We start from the raw sequence: 27,919 nt of genomic DNA, 5'->3' as shown, positions 1-27,919 counted from the left end.
GGGAACAGGACAGCAGCCCTGGGATCTGTGAGGGATCCAGGGGAGCCCCTGCCCACCCCCAGCCCCAGGCAGCCCAGTCAGAGGCCCACATCTGCCAACGTCGTTTATTGGGGGCCCACCCTGGGCGGGGAGTATGCACAGCATACGTAGCAGAGCCCAGGGCCAGCCCAGGAGCACCTAAAACGGCACAGGCAGGGGTCAGGGCGCCACGTGCAGGGGTGACACGGGGGCAGCCTGCACCTGGGGGCCCCCACTGCCCCTCTGGGGCCCCAGCCTGGGGAGGGGTCACCGGCTCCCACCCCAGCAGACGTTGTTCAGATCTTGGCCAGGCTGGAGTTGGCATCAGTGTGCTCCTCTTGGATAGGGGTCCGGAAGCTGTTTCCCCCTAGGGAAGAGGTACGGGCAAGAGGTGGGAGGTGGGCAGGGGTCCCGCACCTTGGGAGGCCGTCTGGTCTGGGGCCCACCACAAGCACTCACCTGGGGGTTTGGGGGTGTTGGTCAGCAGCCTCCAGGCCCTGTGGTGGAGGAGCAGGGCCAGCGTGGCAGCCACAGGGGCAAGGAGGCCCAGGCCCAAGCCGAGGCCCAGGACAGCGGACAGCTCAGGGGCTGCAAGGAGGCAGGGCCTGCTGGGTGGGGTCCGCCAGGGGAAGGGACCCACCATAGGGAGGGCCCCACCAAGCCCAGAGGGAGTCTCTACTCCCATCCTCCCCACCCATCCCACTCCCCTTTTGGGTTGCGGGGAGGGCCCTGCTGGGGCAAGACCAGGTCCCCTTACCCTTGGGGGTCTCTGTGTGGGGCATGGATGGACCCTGTGAGGCCTTAGACCAGGAGGTGGTGGGCTTGGCAGTAGTGGACTGGACTGGGGGGCCCTGGGTCTCCCACGGTGGTGTGGCCGGGGGGCTCCTGTCCTCACAGATGGCATCCGAGCTGCTATTGGCCGCCCGCAGTGTTCGCTTTCCTAACAAGGTGCAGCTGAGGGGGCCAAGGGTGTTGATCAGGCCAGAGTCCCCCTCCTCCTCCCCCGTCAGTGGGATGGGCCCAGAACTGGGGCAGTACCAGGGAGATGTGGGACGCAATAGTCGTCCACACTGGTCACTCAGGCAGCATCAGAGTCCAGGCCAAAGGCGGCAAGGAGAGGGGCCATGGACTCTGCCGGGGCCTCCTGCGCTTACCCTGCTCCCACCTGCACCTTCCTCTCCCAAACCCCTGCCTACTCTTCCTGCTTGCACCAGCTCAGCCCGACCAGGACAGGAACCTCTCCAATGTGAGTGAGTGAGGCTCTCACACTCCCGGGGCCTGGGCTGGGGTCTCACAGGCTCCCTACTCTGACCCAGCAGGAAGGCCAGTGGGAGGCTGGGCCAGGGCTGAGCAGGGGTCGTGGTGGGGGCAGGGACATCACAGGGTGGGGCGGGGCAAGGGCCACGGGGAGTCAGGCCCAGGAGCTCCCAGCCAGCAGCTTCCTACTCCCAGACCTGACCCGGCTCCCAGACCGCAGGCCACCCAAGCCCTCCGGCCACAGGGACACTCACTTGGTCCAGGGCTGGCAGGCCTGGTCATTGCCTGGGGAGAAGTGTCCTGGTGGGCACGGGGCACAGTCTGCAACAGAGTCAGCAGGCTCTGCCCATCTGCCACCCCTGGGATGCCCAGAGGCTCACTCCCCAGAGTTTCCTAGAGCCCCTCCCCGTCTGCATGCCACCCGTGGGTCCTGACCTGGAAGACCCCCACCCCCATCTTGGTGTGATCTGCTGGGGAAGAGGCATTCAGCTGAGGCTGAGGTTGGGGCTCTGGGAGGAGCAGTGACAGCGTGTGAGGGACATGCTCCTTCCACATGGCTCCCAAGGCCCCCCCTCACCAACTCCACGCTTGTAGCCGTAGCTGTCCTGGGGCTGGCTGCCCGGCCTGCAGCCACAGACTGTGTCTCTGGTTGGTGTGCATCTCTGCTTGGGTTCACTCCCGCTTCCTGGGGGTTGGGTGGGGTGGGTGCAGTCAGTGGGGAGGCCAGAGCTGCAGAGCAGGCTGAGGATGGGGCCAAGGGTCCACAGCCACCTTCCTGACCAGCAGCCCCTCACGGCTGGGCAGCTTCTGGTTCTCTCTCACCGCGCACGCCACATCCCTCCTGGTCACACGGCCCCAGGGGTCACCCGCGGCAGCTCTGACCACCCTTCCAACACCCCTCCAGTCTGCTCAGGACCCTCCGCAGCCCTTGACTCTGGGTCTCACCCCACCCCCCCTCAGAGCCACATGGCCCTGGCCCCCTAGGAAGGGGAGGTGCCCTGTGGGTCGTTTCAGTTGGCTGTGGGGCCCCGGGGGGCAGGGCAGGCCCCCGCCACGGTCGAGTCTTGACGTGGGTGCCGGGCACCCGTGGTGCTCACTTTGGCTGCACTGGGTGCAGGGCTTGCAGGGCTCGTAGTTGACGGCCTCGTTGTAGTAGCCGGGCTTACACGGGCGGCACACTGTGTCCCGGTCATGGGTACAGCGGCTTTCCATCCCATAACCTGCTGAGGGAGGCCGGGGTCAGAGCCCTGCACGGCCCGGCGATCCCCCAGGAGCCCCACCCAGCTTCTGGCTGGCCCGTCATCCCAGGTGCGGCTCCAGATCACCCACTAACCCAACTACACTTGCCTCACGACACCTGCAGCGCGTGACCCCATCTGCAGGTTCCCGCCGCCCCATCCGTGTCCTCCGATCCTGTCTCCTGGTCCTAGGTCCCTGCAGGCACCTCTCCCCCACTCCATGTCCAGGCCACTCACCTGGCTGGCACTCTTTGCAGCACCTGTTGCCACTGGGGTAGGTGTCCCCAGGACAGCGGGGCTGGGCCGCAGCACCCAGCATGAGCCCAAGGAGCAGGAGGGCTGAGCCCGGCGCCCTGGGCGGCTGGGTCCCCACGCACATTCTCAGCTCCTCTCAGCTCCTCTCAGCTCCGAGGCTCTGGGAGTCTGGGGTTTTTCCTTGCAGGAAGTGGCTATAAGGGCTGCGGGGGAGGGGTGGGGAGGGCGAGGAGGGGACTAGGAGGGCCCCAGGAAGCGCTGGAAGGCAGCTAGTCTGGGAAGCCCACTCCCAGCCTTCTTTTCTGGCCCTGGGGCTCAGGGGCCCCGACCCCGCAACAATACCCATAGGCCTCAGCTCAGCCCAGCCAGCAGCTGTGGTGTGTAGACCCAGGGCCTGAGGGGGACCTGCAGCTCCCCCAGCCCTGCCAGGGCCAGGCCAGTTCTCCAGTCCAGCTGGTCTGCACCCACCACAGGACACTCTCACTCCTGTCTCACGGTAAAGTGGAGCCGGAGCCCTTTCGGCCAGGCATCTTGGCTGCCCCCCTGCCCTGCCTGGCCTAGCCAAGCTGCCCGGACCAGAATGGTCTTGGGATGCCTTCATGTGGCTTGCTGCTTCTAGACTCCCACTCTCTCTGCAGGGCCGAACCCTCAGGAGAAGTTGGCGGGGGGGGGTTGCCGCAGCCGCACTGATGCCAATCCTCACCCTTCGCTTCGCCAAAGGGTGCCCAGAGTCCGTGGGTGAGCCAGGGCAGCACATGGGGTCAGGCATCAACTATGGGGGAGGGGAGGTGGTACTGGGGGCTCTGGAGCATGGTCACCGGCCCAAGTGTCCAAAAGTAGCCCAAACCAATGCCAGCAGTTCTGATGGACCGGGCCCCTCCTGACCAGTACCCACAGTGAGCGCCAACATGGGCATGGGTGTGCAGGCGTGTGCAGGTGTGACAGAGCAGCTGCGTGTCCCTGAGCACAGCAGGCATCAGGGACTGAATTCACAGGCCACAACCCGCACGTGGAAGCCCGACCCTCATGAGGCTTATACTGGAAGAAGGGGCCTTTTAGGGGGCAAGGATGGCGTGGTGGGGTCACACGTGGGCCTGATCCAGTGTGGCTTGTGTCCATGTAAGAGGAGGTCAGAGCACAGACATGCACAGGACACAGAGAACAGAGCTGGCTACACGGCAACACCGGCCATGCCCACACCTGGGTCTCCGATGTCCAGCCTCCAGGACTGGAAGAGGATAAGCTGCCCACGCAGACCCAACACATGCTGCTGGTCAAGCACTGCCGGGTGTCCTGGGCGTGATGTGTGCCTGGGAGTGTGTGTCAATCACATGTGTGGCACGCATGTGTGGTGCTAGCCCCACGTGCCCGGACGTGTGTGTGCTGCCCCTGTGAACCCCTGGGCTTGTGTCTGGAAGGGGTGGCCCATGAGGACAGACCCTCTGCTCTGCCCCCTGGGTGGACAAGCGCTGCCTCTCCCAACACTCTGGAGGCCATGCCAGGCTCTCCCTGACCCCACAGCTACCCGGGTTTGGGGGGGACAGGAAAGACAAGCCCCAGGGCCCTCGGGACAGCAGGACGGCCAGTATGCCGTCACTGTGGGGCATGAGCGGAGATGAGCACAGACACGCATGCACACATGTGCACATGCTTCCTCCCACACAGAGCTCTCATCCTGGCGCCCCATGGCAGAGGCTGTTCATGTCTTCGGTGCCTTTAAAATCTGAACCAAGAGACAGGATTCTCTGCTTAACGGTTAACCTGAAGCTTCAGGCGGGGAGCCTCCCGCAGGGGCTGGAAATCCCCCTCCTCCTGGTGGTGACGGGCACAGGTAAGAAGTTCCCTCCCCACCTGCAGGAAATTCCACCAGCCGGCTCTGCCCGCAGGGGCCACCGCAGGTTGCTGGCTCAGCCTCCAGAGAGGGAGGGTCCACAGGGGAGGGGCAGAGCACCCAGGCAGCCTGCTATACACGCGTGTGCGTGTAAGTATTGTACCCCTCTCCCACTGAAGGTGAGAAAAACATTTTTAAGACAAACTATAGCTTCTGAGATGGCAATAACTCAGGGCCTGGCAGCACCCTACTCCTTACAGGACCACCCTGCCCTCTGCCCAAGGCCCTGACACCTGCCGCACACGGGGTCCACATGTGGCAGCCCATGGACCTAGCTGATTGACATCTCTGTCCCAGCTAAGTTACACCTGCTGGCGGCTGCCCGCCTACACGCTCAGCCCCAGCCACCGCCACGGCCCCGCACTCTGTCTCAGTTCTGAAAACATTCTTTCCTCTTGTTTGTCTGGAAACCAGCTCTGTCGCCGCGCCCTGCTCCTCTGGGGCAGCCCCTCCCCACACTGCTCGGAAGCAGGTCACATGGGCAGCTCAGGCTGGCCCAAATGCCCACCTGGCTGGAGCCCCCACCCCAGCCGAGGCCCACGCATACTATCTGGCCAGGTGAGCCATCCACTGAGGCCCCATGGGCTCAGGCCTCCGACGGTGCCCGGCAGGGGCCAGCTGGGAGGCCGCGAGCTTGGTGGTTGACCCTCCCTCAGTCATCTGACCCCCAGTGTGTCATCTCCTCCATCCCACACGGCAGCCACGCACCAGGCATGGCAGAACCTGGGAAGGGGCCAGTAGAGGGCCTGTTGCCTCATCTCCCCTACTGCAGGCTCCCAACTCCCCAGCCTCACCACAGCCCCCTGAGCTGCTCCTCCCCATCCCCCGCAGTAAGCCCCAGGCCAGGACTCCTGTGCTTTCCAAACTCTGTGAGTGCCCCTAGTTCTCCACCCCCATCCCTGGGAGCTCTCATCCTCAGAGCCTCCCTCCACCCTGAAGTTCCATTTCCTCCTGGTCCCTCCCAGGTGGCCTCACCCAGGCCTGGACTCTTGCTCCTGACTTTAAATTGGCAGCTGAGGCCCCACCAGATCACAGGTGAATGTCAACGCTAGGAAGCCCCGGGTTTTAACCAAACCGCCCACCGCAAAGCTTCAAGGGGAAGCCGCCTGGCCACAAACGTCCGAAGTAATCATCTACGTGGTTTTTCTTCCCATCAAAAAAATGAAGCTGAGAGAAAAAGGCAACTATATTTTGAAGTAAATTAATGTGATTCCTGTCACCAATACTCATGCTCCTCAGAGATTGAAGGCCATGGGCGGGCGGCTCTCATAGCTCTACCCAGCACCCCGCCCCACCCTGGTCACTGGCTGCCGGTTTCCAGCAAAGCTTCACCTTTCAGTTTTCGAGGGAACAGCAGGAGCTTCGTCGTTTCCCACGGTGGGGGAGCCCGCCGCCCTGATGTGGTCAGTGTCTCCGGCAGCAGGGCTCTGAGTTCTCAGAAGCGAGATGCAGCGATTACACTGGAATCAGAGTGCGGGCAGCCCGAGAGGTGCTGCGGGGGGTGGGGAGGGGGGCAGGGGATGCGGCGGTGGCTCAGAACTCCTCGTGCACGCTGCGGGCATAGTCCACCAGCTTGCTGCCCGTGAAGAACTCACTGTACTTCAGCACCTCCTCGGGCTCCAGGTAGTGATTCTGGTTCTCGTCAGCGATAGCGATCATCTGCTTGGCCTCATTGAGGGCACTGAACTCGTTCATGGGGTCCATGTAGTCCTGCAAGGGCAGCAGCTCAGCCCCGATGTACCCCGAACCCTCCCCGGGCCAGGCGCATTTCCTTATGTTCAGGCTGCACCCAGCTCCGCAGCCAAGACCCCCCTGAGGACACCCTGCACTCATGGGGCACCTGCGCCTCGGCTACAGCAGGCGGAGCCTGGCCTGAAACACCCATCGGCTGGTAGGACAGAAGCTGCGGAGCAAGGAGGTGGGCCTGTTCTGGAAGGCGGGCACCAGGCTGGAAGTGGCTCAGGGCCAGGCAGCCTCCACCTGTGTGGGCACCTCCCTGCCCATATCAGGGTGTCCAGCCACAGAAAGGCAGGGGGAAGGGAGGCCCTGGAGTGGGGCACATGCACACGAACTGCCAGGACGGCAGTGCTGACAGGCAGGGGTTCCCAAACCAGACATCCTGCCAGCTATGAGCAGGGATCAGGGGATTCTGAAATAAAATGCAATGACTCATCCAGCCACGGGAGAAAACAAGCCCATGCAGCACCTACACACGACATCAGGAAAGACACTGACGGGCAGGCAATGGGTCCAGCCTGTGCATAGCCCTCCTGCCCCAGAGTCTGGCCAGACTGCCCATGGGGCACAGCACACCCGGGCCCAAGAAGGGGAGCCCGTGACATCGGCTGCATAGCCCAGCTCAGAGGCTCCAGTTCCCCTGACCAGCGCCCAGCTGCAACCAGACCAACTCTGCCTCCCAGCACAGGATGGCCCCGCACCCACCTCCAACTCCGCCATGGTCACGATCCCATCGTGGTTGGCGTCGATCAGCTCCTCAAACTCTCTCTTCCTATCCCGCACCCAGCCGTCGTCAACATCCTGGCCCTGCTGGTTCTCCACAGTGCCCACAGGCAGAGAGATGAACTCAGACAGCGAGAGCTTCTTGTCACCGTCCTGGTCTGCGGGACAGGAGGGCAGATGTCAGACTCCAGTGGGCACAGGACCACCAAGGCCACTCGGGAGAAACTCAACTAATGGGGCTTTGCCACCAGGTTTTCAGTTTGTGTGGTTTCAGCGTGACCGAGAACAGCGACCACACAGTCCCCCAGGCCACCCAGTCTAGGACCGGCCCAGGCTGACCTCCGCGGCCAGGCCTCACCCAGGTCCCGGATGATCTCCTTGACCATGAACTGCAGCATGCCACGGCTGTGCTCGGGGTGCAGGAACGATAGGAACTCGCTCTCTGTCAGTAGCAGGTCCGGGGGCGGGTTGTCCGCCTGATACCAGCGGTCTTTGAGGTTCTCCAGGACTTCCTGTGCTGAGAGAGGTGTGTCCGTAAGGACCCAAGCACACAGGACCGCTGTGGACATCTGCAAAGTTCTGAGATGCACAGCCCAAGAGAAGGGGGCAGCTCGGGACACAGAGGTGCCAGGACAAGGACCTGGCCCTCAGAGGGGAACTCAGCCCCCAGAGAACAGATGCCCAGGCCCCCAAGACGCAGACGCAAACTCTCAACTAAACAGGACCCCCAACCCAGACACAGACCCCTTCAGACACAGACCCCACCCCCAACCCCTACTCGCTCCTGGGCAATGGAAAAAGTGCGGCAGCCTGGGGCGCCAGCTCTGCAGGAACAAAGGCACAGCATGATTCCCTTCCGTTTCCTCCCGTTCACTGGGTAGTGCTCTGAAGCAAAACCCAGTCTCCAGAGATAAGTCATGTGTCCCCCAAGCGACACTCACTCCCTCTGCCATGAGAAGGCCCAATGCAGGGAGTGGGGACCCTGGGGGCCAGTGGTCGGCAATGACCTACGTGTCCAGCGGGGGAGGGGGAAAAGCAAGCGCAGCACACCCAAAGCCTGCAAACGAGACCTGATTTGGAAAGAAGGTCTTTGCCGATATAATTGGTGAAAGGTTTTAAGGTGAGACCACTGGGATTCAGGTGGGACCTCAGCTCAGGTGTCCTCGTGCAGGAGGGGAGACTGGGGAGCAGTGGCCACGAGCAGGGACCTGGCAGCACCGGCTGGAGGCCTGGAAGGAGCCTGTCTGGGTGCACTGGGTGCCCGTCTGGGACAGCGGCCTTGGGGACCCACAGGGGCTCATCACTCAGCCCTCCCCCAATGCACTCTAGGGCCTCCAGGTGCCCCGACACTGCCCTTCACTTCTGATCCCCAGATCTGCGCACTCCCAGCCCAGACACACGAGCACAGGGGAGTCAGTTGAGGGCTGTGCAGACAGAGACTCCACAACCTCTAGATCCAGGAAGGACACATCCTGACCCACACACACCTCAGGGAAAGGGTGCTGAGGACAACCAGGCAGAAATAACTGGCAGCTGCCCGAGAAACCAGCGCCAAATCTCCAATGCTAGCAGGAGGACCAGGCCCCCAGCCACCTCTAAAGGACACCTTCAGGGGACTGTCTGAACCACAAGACAAACAATGAAAACACAAAATGGAGACATATAAAAATGGCCAATAGCCATTTTAGGAAGAAAATAAGGTTTAAAAACAACAGCAGAACCAAAATCCTGGGTGACATCACCTGCACAGGAAGGGGGCATCTATTCCACCCAGGAACAGATTGAAACACTCTCAACTTGTACTCTGTTAAGTTAAACGGGTGTCATCGTATGAGCAGGAAAAAGCAAAGCTATAAGATACAAACCCCTGCCCACAACAAGCAGCCCTCATGGGCACACCTGCAAAGCTGGGCACCCCCTTCACACCTGTCAGGCAGCCATGTGGGGTCATGTGACTGCTGAGAAAAGGAAAGTGGGGCATCTAAACCCCACATCAGCAGAGGGAAAGATGAAAGGGAAAAAAAGAAATAGAAACAGTAGTGAGCTTATCTCATGGATTACAAAGACAGACTGGCTCACAAAATAAAGCTAAACTTCATGTAGCCCACGAAAAAAGGAAATGCTTTGGAAAGACCAAGCCTCAAGGGCAGTTCACAGATGAATTCTACACATGTGAGGAGGAGGCCACATCAATCTCCACAACCTCTTCCAAAAGAGAGCACAGGGAACACTTCTTGACTCACTCTATGAGGTCCTAACCCAAACATAGAAAGCACACAACAAGAAAAGAAATCTACAGACCAGTACCTCACGTGAATACAAATGCAAAACACTCAACAAGATATTAGCAAATCCAACCCAACAATGTACACAAAGATCACAATCCAAGTCGGATTTATCCCAGAAAGGCAAGGTTGGTTCAACATCTGAAACTCAACTGATATTCACATCAACATGCTAATGAAGAAAAATCACATGATCCTACCAATAGATGCCAGCAAATTTGGAAAACTCACAGTGCCCACAGGACTGGAAAAGGTCAGTTTTCATTCCAATCCCAATGAAAGGCAATGCCAAAGAATGTTCAAACTACCGCACAATTACACTCATTTCACATGCTAGCAAGGTAATGCTCGAAATCCTTCAAGCTAGGCTTCAACAGTATGTGAACCAAGAACTTCCAGGTGTACAAGCTAAATTTTAAAAAGGCAGAAGAACCAGAGATCAAATTGCCAACAGCCACTGGATCATAGAAAAAGCAAAAGAATTCCAGAGAAATATCTACTTCTGCTTCATTGACTACACCAAAGCCTTTGACTATGTGGATCACAATAAACTGGAAAATTCTTATAAAGATGGGAATACCAGACCACCTTACCTGACTGCTGAGAAAACTGGACACATGTCAAGAAGCAACAGTTAGAACCAGACACGGAACAACAGACTGGTTCCAAATTGGGAAAGGAGTACATCAAGGCTGTATATTGTCACCCTTATTTAACTTCTGTGCAAGATACATCATGAGAAATGCCGGGCTGGATGAATCAAAAGCTGGAATCAAGATTGCCAAAAGAAATATCAACAACCTCCAATATGCAGATGATACCACTCTAAGGGCAGAAAGTAAAAAGGAACTGAAGAGCCTCTTGATGAGAGTGAAAGAGGAGAGTGAAAAAGCTGGCTTAAAACTCAACATTCAAAAAACTAAGATCCTGGCATCCAGTCCCATCACTTCATGACAAATAGCTAGGGAAAAAGTGGAAACAGTGGCAGATTTTGTTTTCCTGGACTTCAAAATCATTGTGGACAGTGACTGTAGCCACAAAATTAAAAGACGCTTGCTCCTTGGAAGAAAAACTATGACAAACCTAGACAGCATATTAAAAAGCAGAAACATTACTTTGCCAACAAAGGTCCATCTAGTCAAAGCTATGGTTTTTCCAGTAGTCATGTATGGATGTGAGAGTTGGACCATGAAGAAGGCTGAGCGCCAAAGAATTGATGCTTTTGAATTGTGATGTTGGAGAAGACTCTTGACAATCCCTTGGACAGCAAGCAGATCAAACCAGTTAATCCTAAAGGAAATCAACCCTAAAAATTCATTGGAAGGACTGATGCTGAAGCTCCAATACTTTGACCACTTGATGCAAAGAGCTGAAACATTGGGAAAGACCCTGATGCTGGGAAAGACTGAGGGCAAGAAAAGGAGGGTGACAGAGGATGAGTTGGTTAGAGGGCATCATGGACTCTATGGACATGATGTTAAGCAAGCTCTGGGAGATAGTGAAGCACAGGGAAGCCTGGTGTGCACCAATCTATGAGGTCGCAAAGAGTCAGCCATGACTTAGCAACTGAACAACAATGACAATGCAAAAATCATCTGACAAAATCCATTCATGAACACTCTCAGTAGACTAGGAACAGAGAGGACTCATCACCTTCATAAAGAACATCCACAAAACATCTATAGCGAACATCATACTAATAATTAATGGTGAGAAACTCAAAGCTTTCCCACTAAAATCAGATTTAAGGCAAGGATGCTCCTTTTCACCACTGCTTTTCAACATTGTATTGGAAGTCCTGATGCATTAGGACAAGAAAAGGAATAAAAGGGACAATGATTGGCAAAGAGGAAATACACCATCTTTGTTCAACAATGTCACAACTGCCTGTGTAGAAAACCCAAAAGAATAGACAAGAAACTCCTGGAACCACTGAGCAAGTACAGCAAGGTTGCAGGATGGAAGGCAGACATACAAAAGCCAGTCACTTTCCTGCACACCAGCAAGAACAAGTGAAACTGGGAATTAGAAACTAAAGAGGAACTTCTCTGGTCCAGTGGCTATGACTCTGTGCTCCCAATGCAGGGGGCCTGGGATTGATCTCTGGTGGGGGAACCAAATCCCAGATGCTACAACAAAAGATCTTGCAAGTCACAGCAAAGATCAAAACATCCCCATGTGCTGCAACCAATACCCGGCACAGCCAAATAAGTATTTTAAAATAATAACAATAAACCTAAAAAAAAAAAGCAAGTGCAAACAGAAAGAAGGCATGGATCGCACACTCAGTGGCAAAGAAGGGAGTCCAGTCCTAGAAACACCAACCCTGACAAAGAACAGTGGTGCCCACAGTGCATCTACAAATACACAACACAGCAGCAGCGGCCCTCACAAAGCAGAGGCAGGCAGGGCCACAGACACCCGCAGGAGGCCATGATACACTCAACCCCGATGGCCAAGTGGATACGAGACAAACAGGGAGCATCACAGGTACAGGGACACGCCAGAGAAAGTCCATCAAGAGAAGACAACACACTGGATGACAACGGCGGCAATGACATGCCGAGGAAAAGACTGAACAGGAGACCACAGGTGGCATGCTGCGCTCTGACAATGCCCATCGAGCCGAACCCAACACCTGGCTGTGAACAAACCCCCAGGGAGGGATGGGAGGGCGCAGAGCTGAAGATAGTAACCACTAATTGTCATAAGAATTCTTCAGTGATGCTTTAGAACTCAGCTAGCAAGTATCAAATTTTCTATCAGTGAGACAGGTTTTTAGAGGAACTTCTCTGAAAAGCTAAGGGGAGAGTTACATCTGTCGCCACACTCAATACCACGGTCACCAGGCACCGTGGGCAAGCACCCCCACAACCTCACTGACTCTCAGGGTCAGACTTCGTCCAGGGTTGAGGACCAGTCCCGGCCGAGACCTGCTTCCCAGTGCTCTGGTACCTTCTGCCACCTCCTCCCCGTAGCTCAAGCCACTAGAGACTGCCGTCTGTCCCTGGGCCTCCCCCGCACCATGCCTGAGGGTCCTGGAGGCTCTGCCTAAAGATCCTGCAGGAACACGGGCTGTGGCCATGTCTCACCCACACCCCTCCCGGCACCTGCACTGTCTCAGCGCCACACTGGCCATGGGAGCCAAGCACTCACTCTCCTCATCGATGTTCAGGTCCCACTTATTCTTTATCTTTTCAGCAACTTCTCTCTCATTGTGGCCTTTGGTCGCCAAAAACTTCACCTTGTATTCATCCCAAGATACGTGGCCTGAAAGAGCAGACCAACCTGTTAGGAACTTTAACAAGGAACCTTTTTTAAAAAGAGAATTTTAGTTATTTTAAGCCATCAGTCAAAAATCCTTGTGCCACGGGCAGCTATAGAGGCAGAAGCAGCAAAGCACCAGCTTCAAGCTTCATCCCTGAGCCCAGCCACAGGGTCTGCCTGAGCCCAGCCATGGGGTCCTCATCTGCACAGCCAGTGGGCCCCCCTCCTCTCCCTCCCTCGTCCTAGAGCCCCATTCCTGCCCATGAGCTGTCCTCTGCTGGCAGCCTCAGGCCCCTCAGGGTCAGGCCGTGGGCTGGCCGTACCGTCACCATCGGGGTCCACGGCTCGGAAGTGCGCCCTGCTCTCGGCAACAGCCTCCTGGAAGTGCTCAGCCGTCTTCTGCATGATCCAGTTCTGCATCTCCTTGGCGCTGATCCTCCTGTCGGTGTTCAAATCCACCCTGCGGGCCCACAGGCTGTATCAGACAAGGCCTCCAGGACCCCAAAAGACAGACAGAATGACGGCCAGAGGGGCTCCACAGGAAGTATGAAACCACCACAAACAGTAAAACACTCCAACCAACAGGGACACAGGAAAAGTTGAGTAGATATGGGGGAATCAGGGAGCACACTGGGCAGTGTGCCTGGTCCTACACCATCAGTCTTGGGACCACCTTGCTACAGGACGGGGAGAATCATCAACCCAGTTCTTCGGACCACACACTTGGGACGCAAGCCCGATGAGCCCCAGTAACAGGACTGGATTTCAGACACCAGAGGAAAGTCGACTTGACACACAGATACAGCCAGAGAGACAAAGAAACAGCTATAGATGCAGGTGTGTCCAGAGGTGTGCAGATGTGAGTGTGTACATGGCTAGTGCACACCCATGGACATGGGTCAGAACGCACATGCATGTGAGTTGGTACACACAAATGTACACACAGGTAAGTATGCACAGACATGTTATCAAGTCCATGGAGAGGACTACAAGCAATGACACCCCAGCAGCAATGCCCACACCCACTGCCTGGTTCCTTATCTCTAAATCCCACTCTCCAATGAAATAAACTAGCACTCCTTGGAGAACTGTGGCAGGAACATTACATAAGGAAGTGAAGCTGGAGTGCCTGACGGTGCAAGAAAGGGAGGAAGTGCTCAAAACAAGGAGCTGGGGGTTGATGATCTCCTGATGGCCAAGGCTGGAACGGATGAGCAGCGAAGGCTGGAACAGGGGAGTAGCCAGACAAACAGCACGGAGCTGGGTCCCCTCTAGGGTGCAAAAACACACCCACAAGTCCGTCGTCCTCACGGAATTCCAGACTACACGGTGGGTCTTCCCTGAGCTTAGCTCCCACCGCCAGCAGGGTGGGCTGCCTTTCCCTGAGTGGCTGCCAAAGAGATCAGAGAACAGGACAAGGAGCAACTCTCCTTGGCAGATACCACCTGAGCCAGGTGACCAGGCCTACAGCCCCCGTGATAGTCCAACCAGGAGAAAACACAGCAGACAAACCCCAAACAGGGACATGCTACAAACACCTGAGGAGTCCTCCTCATAGCTGTCAAGGCCACGAAAAGGTAGGATCCTGAATGGGATCCAGGGCAGAAAGAGGACCCCAGGGCAGCATGTGACCTGAAGTCTGGAGTGCTGGGAACAGTAACAGAACGCTGTTGTGTTTTAATTTCCACAAATGTGCCTCAGTTTGCAACTTTTCTGTAAATCTAAAACTGCTCCCAAAATAAAAACCTTGTGTAAGAAGTGCTGTGGCAACATTACTTCTGCTTGCTCAAAACTAGGTCCTGAGGCTTCTTGTTCGCTTTGGTCCAGGCGGGGACAGGCGAGGAGACAGCAGTTGGCATGTGGCAAAAACACGGGGCCCCACGTGGGAGAGACGGGTGTGTGGGGAGTCTGAGCAAGAAGGTAAATGCAGGCTATACACCCCCAGCCCCACGACAACCCCACCAGACACAGGATGTATAACAAAAATGTACAGTGTGGACGGACAGGGCTAGAGCACATCTGGTCAGCCCCAGGATGCCCGGTCCTTTGGAGGCCAGTTTCTGCATTTCCCCGCGACTTGGGGGGTTCCCCATGACCTGAACCCTACTCCCACCCCTGGGTGGGCACAGGGCACAGCTCAGGGCTGCACATCCATGGTTCAAATGCTGCCAACTTCCCAAGAGCACGTGTCAAGGCTCCACCTCCACAACACGACACCAAGCAGGGACTCGGTACAAAACCAGGGCGGGACCAACAGAGGGGCTGAGGCCAGCCACTCCCATGCTCCCCGCAGCCCCCACTGACACCCACTTGGAGAAGATGACCATCAGCTTCCTCCGGCTCTTCCGAGGCTCTGCGTCCTCCTCAAAGTCATCCATGTCCTTGCCCAGGAAGACTTCCTGGTGGAAATCTTTGTTGAGGTGCCCATCCATCTCCAGCTTCACCCCGTTCAGGTGGTCCGGGGGCAGGATCTCATTTTCCTCCCTATTACCTGCTCTCTCTCGAGCAGACGAGTGGTTGGCAGGCCGGGCAGATGCATCCATCAGAAGGACAATGCCCAGGAGCCAGAGGCAGCAAGGAGCCAGGCCACAGAGGGGAGCCTGCCTGGAGGCCATGGCCGCCGGGGTCTGCGCTGCGGGACAGGCTGCAAGTGTGGCCAGGAGCTGTGGAGAGAGAGGGGGGTGGGTAAAGAAGCGGGGAGGTGGCGACCACAGCCACCCACCACATCAGGCACTGCAGAAGGCCTTGCGGCTCATCCAGCACAGCTGCCCGCGGCCAACAGCTTGAGGCAGCCAGACCCCGACTAGCCCTTAAAGGTTTACAAGAGAATCCAGAGCCATCAGCCGATGGAGCCCCAGCAAATGCTTAGCTAAAGAGATGCTTACTTGGTAACATGAAATACAAGTCCTCAGTTTCCAGGGCCCGTGCTGGACGTCCTGTTTTCGTTTTCTCCAGTTCTTACTCCCTCCCCAAGGTACACCCTGCATCGCTAGCCCTCTCCCCCTTCAGGCCCACAGCCCAGTGCCCAGCACAGTCAGTCTCAACTTGCTGGCAAAGAAGCTGACCCCAGAGTCACAACTCACACTCCAGATGCCAGCTCAGCACTCAAGCCCTGGGACCAGAACTAAGGCACCAGAGCTCCTCAGCCTCAGGCTCCTGCCCAAAGGCTCTGTGACACCTGGGGCCAACAGAGCCCAAACCACCAAGTAGGGAGCCACCCCTCCCACTCGCCATCTCCGTGACTCTCGTGTACACGCATGTTCACACGTAAACACAGCATGTGCATGCACATGAGGCGTGCACATGTGCACTTGTGCACATATACACGTGCACACATATACGTACCTACACACATAAACCCACATGTGCTCACGTGCACACATAATACACTTGCTCCAGGGTCCCTCCCACCACAGGACTCCTCAGGACCTTCGTGCCCCTCAACGTGTTCCTCTTGGAGCCTGTCCACCAGGCAAACACCTTCTGACCCTTCCAGGTGCCTCAGAGGCCCCCTCCAGCAGGCTTGAGAGGGAGCAGCAGAGGGAAGCTCCTCAAGCCAGGGTGCTGTTGGCAGCCAAGCTGAGGCACAAAGGGTTCCTGAACCACGGTGCCCATCACCAGACCAAGGAGACCCCTGTGCTGGCCGCAGCATGACAGAGGCCAGGGCCATGGGCTCTCCCTGGCCAGCAGACACTTGCTTCTCTGATGCCTCTTTTCTGTTCTACATGCTCCTGGCTAACATCTCCCCTGGCAGGGGGACACCTCTGCACGTCACTCTGACGAGGACAGAGTAAAGAAACAAAGCAAGTAATTAAATAGTTAACCCCACCAAGGTATCATAAGTAAAGGAAAAAGTATGGGAGACCCCTGTAAGTTAATGATCACTTAAGAGAACAGGTCTGCCTAACCACAAAACCAAGCAGTCTCGAGTAGCAACAAAACCGTGCAACAGAAGCACAAGACATGCCCCAAAGCAATAAAACAATGGCGGAATAAGACCTACATCCTGCCTGCAAAGTCAGGAAGTTAATGATTCCTAGGACAAGCTCCTCTGGGCTCACTAAAAACAAAAATATAAGGAAAAGGTCACATTATACTGAAACCTGAGATGATTTACCATACTTAAAGTTACCACCTTTTTACTCAGTCCCACTGCACCAGGACAGCCCCAGTATGACCACATGGGGACAAGGCAACATGACCACAAGGGACAGGGCAGCTTGACCACGAGGGGATAGGACAGTTTGATCACGCGGGGACAGGACAGCGTAACCACACAGGGACAAGACAGTTTGACCAGCTAGGAACAAGAAGGTCCCCGCCCAACATGGAGGAGGAGCTGATGATGGAGGAGTGGCGTCTACTCAAGAACGAGGAAGAAGATGGTCTTCTCTCCCTCCCCACTGTCCTTTGGCTATAAAAACGTAGTAGCTTAATTCTCGGGGCAGAGTCGCCTTGCCTACCTGCTTGTATCTCTCATAAACGTCTTATACTATAAACTCTTTCCTCACCTGTCACCCTGGGGATCACTGAATTCTTCCTGCGCCAGACAAAAGAACCTCCACTTACTAAAGACGCATCTGTCGGTTTCATGTTCTCTGGGCCCAGATACCACCTGGACCCCTGGACGAGATCCTGCTCTCCTGGCTCAGCTAGCTCATTCCTTAGAGGGGAAACTGTCTCACGGATGGGCAGCCTTACGGCCCTCTTTCCATGTTTGAGAGCACCTGTACCCTCCTCACCGGAACCCACCTGCTGTGCACTCTGTGCTGCCGTCCCCTCAACCACGCCTGCTGGAACTCCAGTTTGTCCCCCTCTGAGAGCACTGTCCACGCAGCAGGCCTTTCCACTCCACCACCATGTGTACGTTTCCGGAGTTCCGAGCAAAGCAAGACAACTTCCTCCTGACCTAAACACCACCCTCGTGACTCATGGCCATAAACACACAGGTGTCCTGTCCAAACGGACTGGACTTCACTCCTGGAAAGAACGGTCAATGCCAGACTCTGCTTGTCTTGATGGTCGTACAGGGGGTGTTATTTACTTGATATTTTGCACAAAGAGTAAATGACCAGGTAGGTATCAGATTAGGTAGACTTCCTCCCCTTGGTTCACAACACCTTGTTTCTGCACCTTGTTGAGCACAGGAGTCAGTCGCTCACTTCTCTCCCGTCCCACGTGAAGGGATTTCAGAGCAGGGGCTGCCCTACAGACTGGGGGACCCTCCCTGGGCTCCTGAACACCCCTGGGGCCCACTCTGTGAAACAGGTAAGGCCACCGTCGTTAAAAAGCAAACGGTTTTTTAATAGATCCGTCCCCGGCTTCAGGAGTCGCACACGGCGTTGGCAACGACAGGCCCAGGCCGAGCCGGGTGTCCCGGGCCTTCAAGCGGATCGGATGCTCCCCACCCCCAACACGGCGGGGCCGCGACCCCTGACCCCGCTCCACCGACCCCCGACCCAGGCATCCGAGGGGCCCGGTCGGCGGTAGCTGCGGGCCGTCCGAGGCCCAGTCGGCTTGCGTGCCCCCTTCCCGCCGCCCCGGGGCCGGGCGGGAGCTGTCACGCCCCGCGGCCCTCACTCACCGGCCTCCCTCCCCTCACCCAGGATCCGCGAGCGCGGCCTGAGCGCCCGCTACGGCTCCAAAGGGCCTCCGCTTAGGCCGCAGCCATCTTTCTTCCGGGAAGAGGCGGGTCCGGTGGGGGCGGTACGAGCGGCGCGACCTCCCAACGCCGACACCGGCGCAGCCATCTTTTCGCCGGGCGGAAGCGGCCTCACAGCTCTCCGGAGCGGCCAATGAGAACAGCGCGGGGATCCACGTAGCCCGGCGGCGCGGCGCGGCCCCGGCCCTTCCCACGCGCGGCCCCGGTCCGCGGCGCTCCCCGCGCAATGAAGCTGCTGCGGCGCGCGTGGCGGCACCGGACGGCGCTGGGCCTGGGCGGCCTGGCACTGGGCGGCGTCGCGCTGCTCTACCTGGCGCGGTGCGCCGCGCCTCCCGACTCCGCGCTCGCCGGCCCCGCCGCACCGGTGCCCGTCGGCCCGGCGCGCGCCGCCGCCTTCCTGGCCGTGCTGGTGGCCAGCGCGCCGCGGGCGGCCGAGCGGCGCAGCGTGGTCCGCAGCACGTGGCTGGCGGCGCGGCGCGGCGGCCCCGGGGACGTGTGGGCGCGTTTCGCCGTGGGCACCAGCGGGCTGGGCGACAAGGAACGGCGCGCCCTGGAGCGGGAGCAGGCTCAGCATGGCGATCTGCTGCTGCTGCCCGGGGTGCGTGACGCGTACGAGAACCTCACGGCCAAGGTGCTGGCCATGCTGGCCTGGCTAGACGAGCACGTGGCCTTCGAATTCGTGCTCAAGGCGGACGACGACTCGTTCGCGCGCCTGGACGCAGTACTGGCCGAACTGCGCACCCGCGACCCTGCCCGCCGCCGCCGCCTCTACTGGGGCTTCTTCTCGGGCCGTGGCCGTGTCCGGCCCGGGGGCCGCTGGCGTGAGGCCGCTTGGCAGCTGTGTGACTACTACCTACCCTACGCGCTTGGCGGCGGCTACGTGCTCTCTGCCGACCTGGTGCGCTACCTGCGCCTCAGCCGCGAGTACCTGCGTGCCTGGCACAGCGAGGACGTGTCGTTGGGCGCCTGGCTGGCGCCAGTGGATGTGCAGCGAGAGCACGACCCGCGCTTTGACACCGAGTACAAGTCCCGCGGCTGCAATAACCAGTACCTGGTGACGCACAAGCAGAGCCTGGAGGACATGCTGGAGAAACACCGGACGCTGACGCACGAGGGCCGCCTGTGCAAGCGCGAGGTGCAGCTGCGCCTGTCCTACGTCTATGACTGGTCGGCACCGCCCTCGCAGTGCTGTCAGAGGAAAGAGGGCATCCCCTGACGGCCGAGCTGGCCCACGCGCCCACAGGACGCCAGGGTCTCGACCCCGCGAGAGGCGGTGCTGAAAGGCCTCCCATCGGCCTTCCGCTGGCAAAGCTGACAGCTTCTGCATGGTCCTTAGCATGAGGCAGGCTCTCGAGAGGACCCGGTTTACCTGGTGACAGCAGGCTCCGAGGAGATGCCTAGCAGCGGTGGATGACTCCTAAGCCCACAAACCAGTCCATGCCCACCGAGGGCATCTTGTTCTGTGTCTGGAACCAGCATCGTGTCCAGGCAGCCCCATGGGGCACGGGGCCTGTTCAGTTACCTTCCTCTCCCAGGCTGGTGCCAAGGAGCCAGAGGGTGGAGCTGGCAGGACTTGCAGGACCTGACTCCAAAGAAAAATTCCCAACCCCATCGGGGCAGTGGACAGTGTTATGTCCTGCAGCCACTGTACTGACCGTCCACCTGCACCAAGGGCCATGACCGCATAAACTGGGCCCTGGCACTTGGAGACTCGAGGTGTGATGCAACCCAACAGTTTTTATTGAAGTTACTTCACCTTGTGCAGTTAGGTCATCACTTGCGTCTCCTGCTGGTATCGTTTGTCACGTGTCATCTAGTATTTAAGTCTGTTGCGTGTGAATCAGCTTTCATGGTATTTTGGTCTGTGTCTGGAGTGAATTCGTGGTACATGTAATTCAGAGTTTGCCTGTGATTTATTTATAAATTTTGTAACTTTTGAATAGCTTTAAGTTGGGAGTGTATGGGTGTCTGTATGTTTTAAGTTATTTAAGAGAAGACTTTTCTATCAAAACTTGGAATTTATGGATTAATCTATTTTTCCAGCTTGCGTTGTAGACCCATTGCTGCTTGAGTGTTGAAACATGGAAGAATTCAAAAGTATCTATCTCTCTTCCATTTTCATGGAAGGTGACCCCACTTTCTCTCTCTAAAAACACTTCCCTTTCAGCCTTCCTCATGGCCACACAGGGCAGGTGTTTCTGGAAGCACTGACAAGCTTTCCCAAAGTCTGTCTTGACACAGCCCTGCTGGGCTACATCCCCTTGGGGGCAGCGGGTGTTCACAGCACCTTTGCACATACCCGAAGGTTGTTTTCCAGTTGATCAGTTGTATCTAACTTTGTGACCCCATGGACTGCTGCACACCAGGCTTCCATGTCCGTCACCAACTCCTAAAGCTTGCTCAAACTCATGTCCATCAAGTCAGCGATACCATCCAACCATCTCATCCTCTGTCATCCCCCTCTCCCGCCTTCAGTCTTTACCAGCATCAGGGTCTTTTCCAATGAGTCAGCTCTGTTCCTTGTTAAACATGGAGAATGAGCTCTATAGTCATGGCTGAAGTCAAATAAAGTGGCAATGGAGGCCCCTCCCCAGCTGGCTGGATTCTGCATTTTCTGTCTGTTAACCAGGCCCTGCTGCCCCCTGCCTGCAGCCTGCTCTGGGGCACTGGGAACCGGACGGAGGGTACACGCCTCTGACCCGCCCCTTGACTGCCATTCTCAGGCTGTGGATTTTAAGAATGGGTGTCTTGGCCCAGGCAGCTCACACAGTGGGTGGCTGTCTCATGGCTCTGAAGGCTGGGGTTCTGCAATCAGCTGCCGGCGTGGTCAGGTTCTGGTGACGCTTTCTTGCTGCTGTGCAGATGGCCACTTTCCCACTGTGCTGTGGTTACAAGGTGTAACTGACCCGGCTCTGGTTACAAGGTGTGGGCTTTGCTCCAGAACTGACCATGTGGCTAGACAAGGATTCAGGAGAGGACCCAGGTTTTGGGGACACCAGGGTGAGCAGGATGGGGCCCTGCCCCCTGCTAGGTGGGCGCTGGGGGATGCTGACCACAGCAGGACGCCATTCCTACTGACCGTATGGGATGATGGTCCTGGGATGTCTTGTCTCCACCTCAGGATCATCGGAGGAGTTGGGGGACACACATGTCTGTTTCTCAGGACAGGACTCATGGACGCCCACATGGCCAGCTCAGAGTCTCTGGACTTTCAGATCCCTGCCCAGCACCAATGTCTAAGTGCATGCATGTTCAGTTGTATCCAACTCTCTGCGACCCCATGGACTAGCCCACCAGGCTCCTTTGTCCATCAGATTCTCCAGGCAAGAATACTGGAGTGAGTAGCTATTTCCTTCTCCAGAGGATCTTCCCGACTCGGGAATCAAACATGTGTCTCCCAAATCTCCTGCATTGCAGGCAGAGTCTTTGCCGCTTGAACAAGATTGCTTAGTAAAAAGTCTACAACTCCCGGCATCTGTGTTGCGGGCAGGGCACTTGTGAGCTTTAGTATTTAGTTGAAGCCCGTGAAAGTGCCAGTATGTAGCCAGTTTTGACATTCAAAAGTACAAATTTTGTATTCATCCTAGAACATTAAATTTCAGAACACACTCTGGGCTGATGGTGATTCTCCACACTGTGGCTGATGAGATGTCAGCATGTTGGAGCTGAAGGCCAGGACCCCTTCCTGGAGCCCATGGACAGGCTACATGTGAACATCACAGAGCCCAGCCTGTCACAGACCTTGAGGAGTCTCCTGTCCTCTGCCTCTCTGCTCCTGTCCGCTGTCTGATCTGCAGATTCTCCCGGCTAAACGAGCCAAGCCCTCACCCTCTGTACCCCCTGGCTCTGTCCATTGCCTGTGGTCTGACCGCAGTGCCCCTCCCAGGCAGCCCTCCTGGTCTGCACTCCCACCTGCTGAGGCACTTGCCATGAAGTCCATGCTCTCTAGGCGTGAGTGCCCTGTGGACCTGGGGCCAGGCCAGGTTCAGAAGGCAGCAGACCTTTGGGGAGTGGGAAGTCAGACCACCAAACTGGTTTCTACAGGGGAATTTAGGATACAAGATACCTCAAGTGGTACACAGCACACAGAGCCAAAACTCAAAGCTTAATTTAAAAATATATACAATATCACTAATTAATAAAATAGAGAAACATGGGACCTGAGAGTCTGGAGGAGGCCATGTGCCCCAGGATGGTCCAGATCCAGTGAGTAGTCCTGGGGCACCCAACTGCTGGGTCACCACACAGTCTCGACTGGAACCCCCCATCCACCTCACCCCTCTAGACACCCCCAAAGCCTGAGTTCACCTGATGTGACTGAGCAAGACCAGGGAGGTAGTGGGCCAGGAGTTCGCCCAGGACATAGCTCCCAGGAGAGACCCTAGGACAGAAAGGGGGTGAGGCTCCCCTCAAGTGAGGCTAGAGGTGTGCCCACCCTCCGCATTTGCCTTCCCAGCTTCCAGGCCCTGCAGTGCAGGCCTGTGTGCAGCTTGGAGCTGGAGGAGCCAGCCACCCAGCTGCCCTCTTGTCCCTGTGCACTTGGCCAGCCCCTGATTCATCCCAGTGTTGCTGGATATACCAGGAGTAGACAGTAAGCTCTGGCCTTGGGAATATCCCCCAGCCTCATGTGCACATGATGAAAATAGATTCAAAGATCCCTGGTGTTTCAAGAGCTGCAACCCTGGAAGTCTGTGCCCCCTTGCTGGAAGCCTGGAAGGGAGATGTGGGGAGGGGGCGATGCAGCCGACCCCAAGATGCTGACATCGTCATATGGGGTGGGGGTCCTTCACCGACTTCACCACCTCCAACCAGCCACTGAGCTGTGGGGCTGCTGGGGACTGTCCGGAATGTGGGACCAGCCAAGCCAGCACTTGGAGTAGTAGGAGCCAGCGCTGGGACTTCCCTGGTGGTCCAGTGTTTAAGACCACTTCCACTGCAGGGGGCACGGTTTCCATCACTAGTAGGGAAACTTAAGATCCTGCATGCTGTGCTGTGCACCCAACAAGTGGAAAAAAAAATTTTGTAATAGGAGAAGCCAGCAGGGCAGCTGGGGACCCACAGCCGCTGCCCCGCAGCCTGAGCTGGCACATTGTGGGCTGTGTTTAGCCCTGCTGCCTGTCCCTCGGCAACCCCACACTCAGGCCCCTTTCCTGGGCTCCTGGCTGCAGCCTCCTCCGCCCTCCACACCAGGCTCACTCCTGCCCCAAGCCCCCACCAGCCCTGGTTTACTTGAACGTCACTTCCTCATCCTCGTTTGAGGTTGGTGTGGGGGTTGCTGTCCAGATCACCTACAACTGCTCTCACTGGTCTCAAGCCTTCCTCGGCCATCCTGGGAGTGAGCTGTCCTAGGAGTGAGCCATCCTGGGAACCTGGAGCTCTTCACCTGCTGCCTGCTGGGCCCTACTGTTCAAAAGACACCGGCAGAGAGGCAGAGCTGGTGCTGCCGGGCACGCTGGGTCCTTGGGAGGGGCCTGGGTGGCTGCCCTGGCCTCCCCAGTGGTCTTCCTAGGATGTGTCCCGCCCCCTCAGACCTTCTCCACCCATCCGCTTCAGTGTGTGGTGGGCCGCGGGGGTTGGGGGGGTGCGATCCCATGCTTGGCTGCACTGTATTCACAGAAGATGGGTTCAAGTCCCAGCCCAAGGACCTGGGAGTGGCCTGAGTGGGAAGTAGGGTCTTTGCAGGTGTAACCAAGGTGAGGACGGCAGGGGGCCTACTGCAGAATGACTGTCCTCATAGGAAGAGGAAGCAGAGGCTAGGGAGGAGAAGGCAGAGTCCAAGAAGGCTGCCAGCAGCTCCACCCCCAGTCTGCTGAGCCATGGATTTCATCAGCGCACTCCAGGGCAGACACCTCAGACAGCTCAGCTGCTGGCCGGGCCCAATCTCACCACCTCTCAGGGCTCAGCACAGACCCAGCTGTCTGGGGGCAGGCTTCCAATGTCCAGGCTTCAGGGTGGGAGCACGTGGCCTACGGCGATCACACTGGGGTCCCCACGGACTATGCCTCCTCTGCCTGGTCCCACGTTCCCTGCATCCCTTGGCCCCCTGCCCAGTATCTGCAGGTCTCACAGGGGCAGCCAACCCTCGTCTCAGGCCCCCTGCCCCCAGCACACATTCACGTCGTGAGACCACTGACTCTTGCCCATCCAGGGCCCAGGGAGCCCACCGCAGCTGCTGCAGACAGGCCTAAAGCATGGCAGGTGCCCAGTCCCCCACGGGGCCTCCAGCATCAGAGAACCCAGTGTCAAGATCGCGTCCAGTTGCTGCTTGATGCTTGCACTCTGGTCCAGGGTCGTGGCGAGGGGTGTGGGCTGGTTTCCCTCCCTAGAAACACACTCTGGGCTGAGCTGACATCTCTCTCCCACTCTGAGTCTAGGAAGCAGGTGAAAAGCCACCATCCACCCAGCCTCCTAGGCCTGGGTCTCCCCTGGGGATCGCTGTCCCCATAGCCCTGGGACCTGGAAGACCGCTCACCTATCACCTGGCCTCTGTGGGCTCCCACCAAGGCCAGCCCGGGCCCCCCAGACCACACCCGCTGTTCTGCTCCCACAGAAAGTGTGCATCAACCTCCCTCCAAGCCCCCTCAGCTCTCCCTGTCCCCTCCCCCCACTGGCCCCCAGCACCCTCCTCCATCTGTGGATGGCAGTACTGGCTCCCAGCCCTCCACTCCCCACCCGCCCAGACCTTCCCACCCTTACAGAGCCGTACCCCCAGCAGAGGAGGGACTACTCACCACCGCCACACTGCAGCCAGGAGACCCCTCCTCAGCCCTGACACTGGCCACCCCCCCGGGGTCCCCGGGTTCTCTCCTCTGCCGGGGTTCCCTGGAACCTTCCCCACCCTTCCTGATGACCCTGAACCTTCCCAGTCATGGAGCCCACCAGAAGGGTGACAGGAAGAGAACAGGAGGCGAGGGGGAGACTGCCAGCCTCAGGCCCCTGCTCGGGCCACGGTGACCAGTGAGACCCTCCTCGTGGCCTTGTGGCCATCCTGTGAATCATGGCTGCGGCACCGGCTCTGCCCAGGGCCCAGTTCTGGTAGGAATCAGCCAACATCTGAATCTTCACTGATGCCCCTCCCAGCTGCTGGGGCACCCGAACAGGACTCAGGGAATGAGTGAAATCAGGAAAGGTAAGCAGTTCCTGTGAGGCTGGGGCAGGGACCCCAAGGACCCTCCAACCTGGGCTAGGACCCAATCCCCCTCTGGATGTCAGCCTTAGTCACCCAGGTCGGAAGACTGCACACAGGCACACCCCCCCAGTCCAAGCACTGGCAGGCATGCCCAGGGCCACCAAGCCCCACCTGACTGACGAGATCTGCCCTCGCTGCCCCCAGGAGAGCCAGCCTTGGCTGGGGGGAGGGGAGGGACCCTCCTCACCACACCGTGCCCTGGGCTCACAGCTGGTGCCCCATCGCCCCTGACCCCAGGTCCCGGCACTTCCCCTGCCCACAGCCCCTGGGGCCGGCAGTGTCCACCAGACAGGGCTCTGCTGGCTGCGGTGCTGGGCAATGCTCAAGGCTGGGGAGGAACCTGGAGCCATGGCGGCCGTGGGGGCCTAGACGGGGGTGACTCTGTCCCTTAAACACTGAACCTCCATGGCCCTGCCCACAGGACAGGCGCCAGGGCAGGTCTCGGTCCAGCGCCCACCTCCCGCTGACCCCGGGTCTGACCCGGTCTGGTGACCCGAGAAGAAAGAAACCTGAGCTCTGCCCCTCCCTCCAGTGGCGTCTGAGGGTCTCAGCAGCCCAATCCCCAAGGGGCTCCTGCACCCCTGCCACCATCGCCCATGTGGCGCCCTGCAGAGTCCCAGGCAGATCCCAGTCTGCCCCTCTGGCCCCAGAGGAGGGACAGGGCAGCCTCCAGAGTGAAGGCCAGGCTGATTCCGCTGCAGGGCCTGGAGCAGGGCAGCTTCACTTCAGGTAACACCCCTTCCTGTTCAGTTCTGATCTCACACACCCAGGCCTCTGGAAGGGTGTGGGCACAGGTGGCCATCTAGGCTGGCCTGGCCACCACCCCAGGTGTGTGTGACACGCCGGCTGTTGCAACACCAATGTTATCATACCAGAGGAGTCTGTGAGTCACTGCCCTAGAGCAGGTTGCATCCAAATCCTCCAGAACAAAGGTCTTTTGTCCCTGTGCCCCCACCCTCCCATCCCCCAACACACCGTGGGCGCCATCTGACGTACCCTCAGATGCCCCCATTCTCCCAGCGCCCCCACCCTGTGGGCACCATCTGACGCACCCTCAGATGCCCCCAGCCCCCAGCCCCCTGACACCATGGGCGCTATCCGACACACCCTCAGATGCACTGAGGGGCAGGCATGCTGATAGAGGTGGTGGGCATAGACATGGACACGGGTCAAGGGGGAGGGTGTGCCCAGTAGCCAGCCAGGTGGGTTCCCCAGCCTGACTTGACCCAGCTCCAGGGGCTGAACTGGGGGAGATCCCAGGCTGCTGGAGGCCTCAGCTCCTGTATCAGCTCCTGGATCAGTCAGGTTGAGACTGAGCACCTCCAGGACCTGGGGCAGGGTTGGGCGGCCTGAACGTGGAGCCCAGAGGGCACGTGGCCAAGCCCAGTCAGTGAACACAGCCCCCCAGCACCACTGAGCGAGGGCCCCTGGGCACAGCCAGGTCCCAGGTCAGACCACCGAGTGCCGGCTGGGGGCCTCAGACGAGATAAGGCTCCCTGCGGCCCCTGAGGAGCTTCTGCCCCAGGTTGGGGGTCTGGAACCCCTCTCCCTTCACCCAGAGTCCCTGTTCGTCAGGGAGTCCAGCTTCCAGGTTCCAGGGAACTGATCCCTCCCCACCGGGATCAGTGATGGTGTGGTCACCAGCCCAAGTGTCCAGAACAACAGCCGCCAGAGCTGGACAATGCCAGTAGTTCTCCCAGTGCCAGGGACCCCGACTGCACTGACCTGAGCCCAGGGACTGCCTGGCCATGGGCGCAGGCCACCAGCGCCTGGACACCAACTCTGCATTCACCCCTGGGGGCCCCGTGATTCCAGCTCAGGAAAGCCTAAGCCCCAGGGCAGAGATGGAGGACACACAGAGGCCCCCAGACACACCACATAGACACCGGGGACTTTGGCGGGGTTCCACCTGGACCACAGAGTCACCATCACGATCAGCACTGGGATATTTGGGGTCCACCTGGGAGGCCGAGGAACACATAGGCCAGGAGGAGGTTCAGGGCCCCCCAGAGGACACATCCACCCAGGCCCCAAGAAACCCCCCCACACCCCACACCCCCACACCCTCAGGGCACTCTGGATCCTTGGCTGGGGTCACAGGAGTCAGCAGTCTAGTCTGGCTGAGGATGGGAGCCCTGGTGGGGAGAGGCAGTCCAAGAGGCCCTTGGAACAGGCCCCGCTCCCAGCCCAGGCCCAACCTGAGGGGAGGATGTCATACCCAAGGTTGGCCCTGGCCACAAAGAGCCCCTAAGGGCCCATGTGTCCTGGCTGCACCCTAAGGGCCACACCCTCCCTGGAGCCCCTGCCTGGGCAGTTGGGCAGCTCTTGGACAGGCCTCACCCCTACCCTGGCCCATCTGTAGCCCCCAGAGGGGACCATGAGGGTGGGGCCTGCCCA

General features: G+C 58.3%; 3 protein-coding genes across 8 annotated transcripts; 1 reads left to right on the top strand and 2 right to left on the bottom strand.

Annotated features, from left to right (window-relative positions):
- Positions 1 to 105: 105 nt before the first annotated feature.
- On the bottom strand, positions 106 to 5,430 carry TNFRSF4 (TNF receptor superfamily member 4). Of its 4 annotated transcripts, none has more exons than XM_061160639.1 (7): positions 2,751 to 5,424; positions 2,373 to 2,498; positions 1,853 to 1,960; positions 1,530 to 1,596; positions 776 to 972; positions 478 to 606; positions 106 to 385 (listed from the first exon to the last, which is right to left on the bottom strand). In XM_061160639.1, exons 1-7 carry the CDS (start codon positions 2,890 to 2,892, stop codon positions 315 to 317), a joined length of 840 nt encoding a protein of 279 aa, XP_061016622.1. In that variant the 5' UTR covers positions 2,893 to 5,424; the 3' UTR covers positions 106 to 314. The 4 variants fall into 4 exon arrangements, with proteins under 4 accessions (XP_061016622.1, XP_061016623.1, XP_061016624.1 ...); XM_061160640.1 differs by having other exon boundaries at positions 2,373 to 2,495; positions 2,751 to 5,421; XM_061160641.1 differs by lacking the exon at positions 1,853 to 1,960 and having other exon boundaries at positions 2,751 to 5,430.
- Positions 5,431 to 5,827: 397 nt separating this feature from the next.
- SDF4 (stromal cell derived factor 4) lies at positions 5,828 to 18,409 on the bottom strand. Of its 3 annotated transcripts, none has more exons than XM_061160635.1 (7): positions 18,256 to 18,409; positions 14,982 to 15,334; positions 12,995 to 13,131; positions 12,561 to 12,674; positions 7,478 to 7,636; positions 7,102 to 7,277; positions 5,828 to 6,369 (listed from the first exon to the last, which is right to left on the bottom strand). In XM_061160635.1, the coding sequence occupies exons 2-7, from the start codon at positions 15,284 to 15,286 to the stop codon at positions 6,193 to 6,195; spliced, it is 1,068 nt and encodes a 355-aa protein (XP_061016618.1). In that variant the 5' UTR covers positions 15,287 to 15,334; positions 18,256 to 18,409; the 3' UTR covers positions 5,828 to 6,192. The 3 variants fall into 3 exon arrangements, with proteins under 3 accessions (XP_061016618.1, XP_061016621.1, XP_061016620.1); XM_061160638.1 differs by having other exon boundaries at positions 18,274 to 18,408; XM_061160637.1 differs by lacking the exon at positions 18,256 to 18,409 and adding an exon at positions 17,424 to 17,763.
- A 150-nt stretch (positions 18,410 to 18,559) lies between these two features.
- On the top strand, positions 18,560 to 20,351 carry B3GALT6 (beta-1,3-galactosyltransferase 6). The gene has a single exon (XM_061160634.1). The coding sequence runs from the start codon at positions 18,560 to 18,562 to the stop codon at positions 19,547 to 19,549; it is 990 nt and encodes a 329-aa protein (XP_061016617.1). The 3' UTR covers positions 19,550 to 20,351.
- The last annotated feature ends 7,568 nt before the right edge of the window (positions 20,352 to 27,919 follow it).

This window comes from Dama dama, chromosome 14 (assembly GCF_033118175.1).
Source record: "Dama dama isolate Ldn47 chromosome 14, ASM3311817v1, whole genome shotgun sequence".
Lineage (NCBI taxonomy): Eukaryota > Metazoa > Chordata > Mammalia > Artiodactyla > Cervidae > Dama > Dama dama.
Note: the sequence above shows the minus strand (reverse complement) of the source record. Positions and strands in the feature narration are given on the sequence as shown.

Excerpts from the sequence above, each read along its gene's own strand:
- TNFRSF4 (XM_061160639.1), bottom strand. The coding sequence starts at position 2,892 with ATGTGCGTGGGGACCCAGCCGCCCAGGGCGCCGGGCTCAGCCCTCCTG. Across the intron at positions 973-1,529 it reads GCCTGCCAGCCCTGGACCAA|CTGCACCTTGTTAGGAAAGC; the intron begins GTGAGTGTCCCT and ends TGGCCCCCTCAG. Across the intron at positions 386-477 it reads CAACACCCCCAAACCCCCAG|GGGGAAACAGCTTCCGGACC; the intron begins GTGAGTGCTTGT and ends CCTCTTCCCTAG.
- SDF4 (XM_061160635.1), bottom strand. The coding sequence starts at position 15,286 with ATGGCCTCCAGGCAGGCTCCCCTCTGTGGCCTGGCTCCTTGCTGCCTC. Across the intron at positions 13,132-14,981 it reads CTGATGGTCATCTTCTCCAA|GGTGGATTTGAACACCGACA; the intron begins GTGGGTGTCAGT and ends GTGGGCCCGCAG. Across the intron at positions 6,370-7,101 it reads TGACCATGGCGGAGTTGGAG|GACTACATGGACCCCATGAA; the intron begins GTGGGTGCGGGG and ends CTGCCCTTGCAG.
- B3GALT6 (XM_061160634.1), top strand. The coding sequence starts at position 18,560 with ATGAAGCTGCTGCGGCGCGCGTGGCGGCACCGGACGGCGCTGGGCCTG.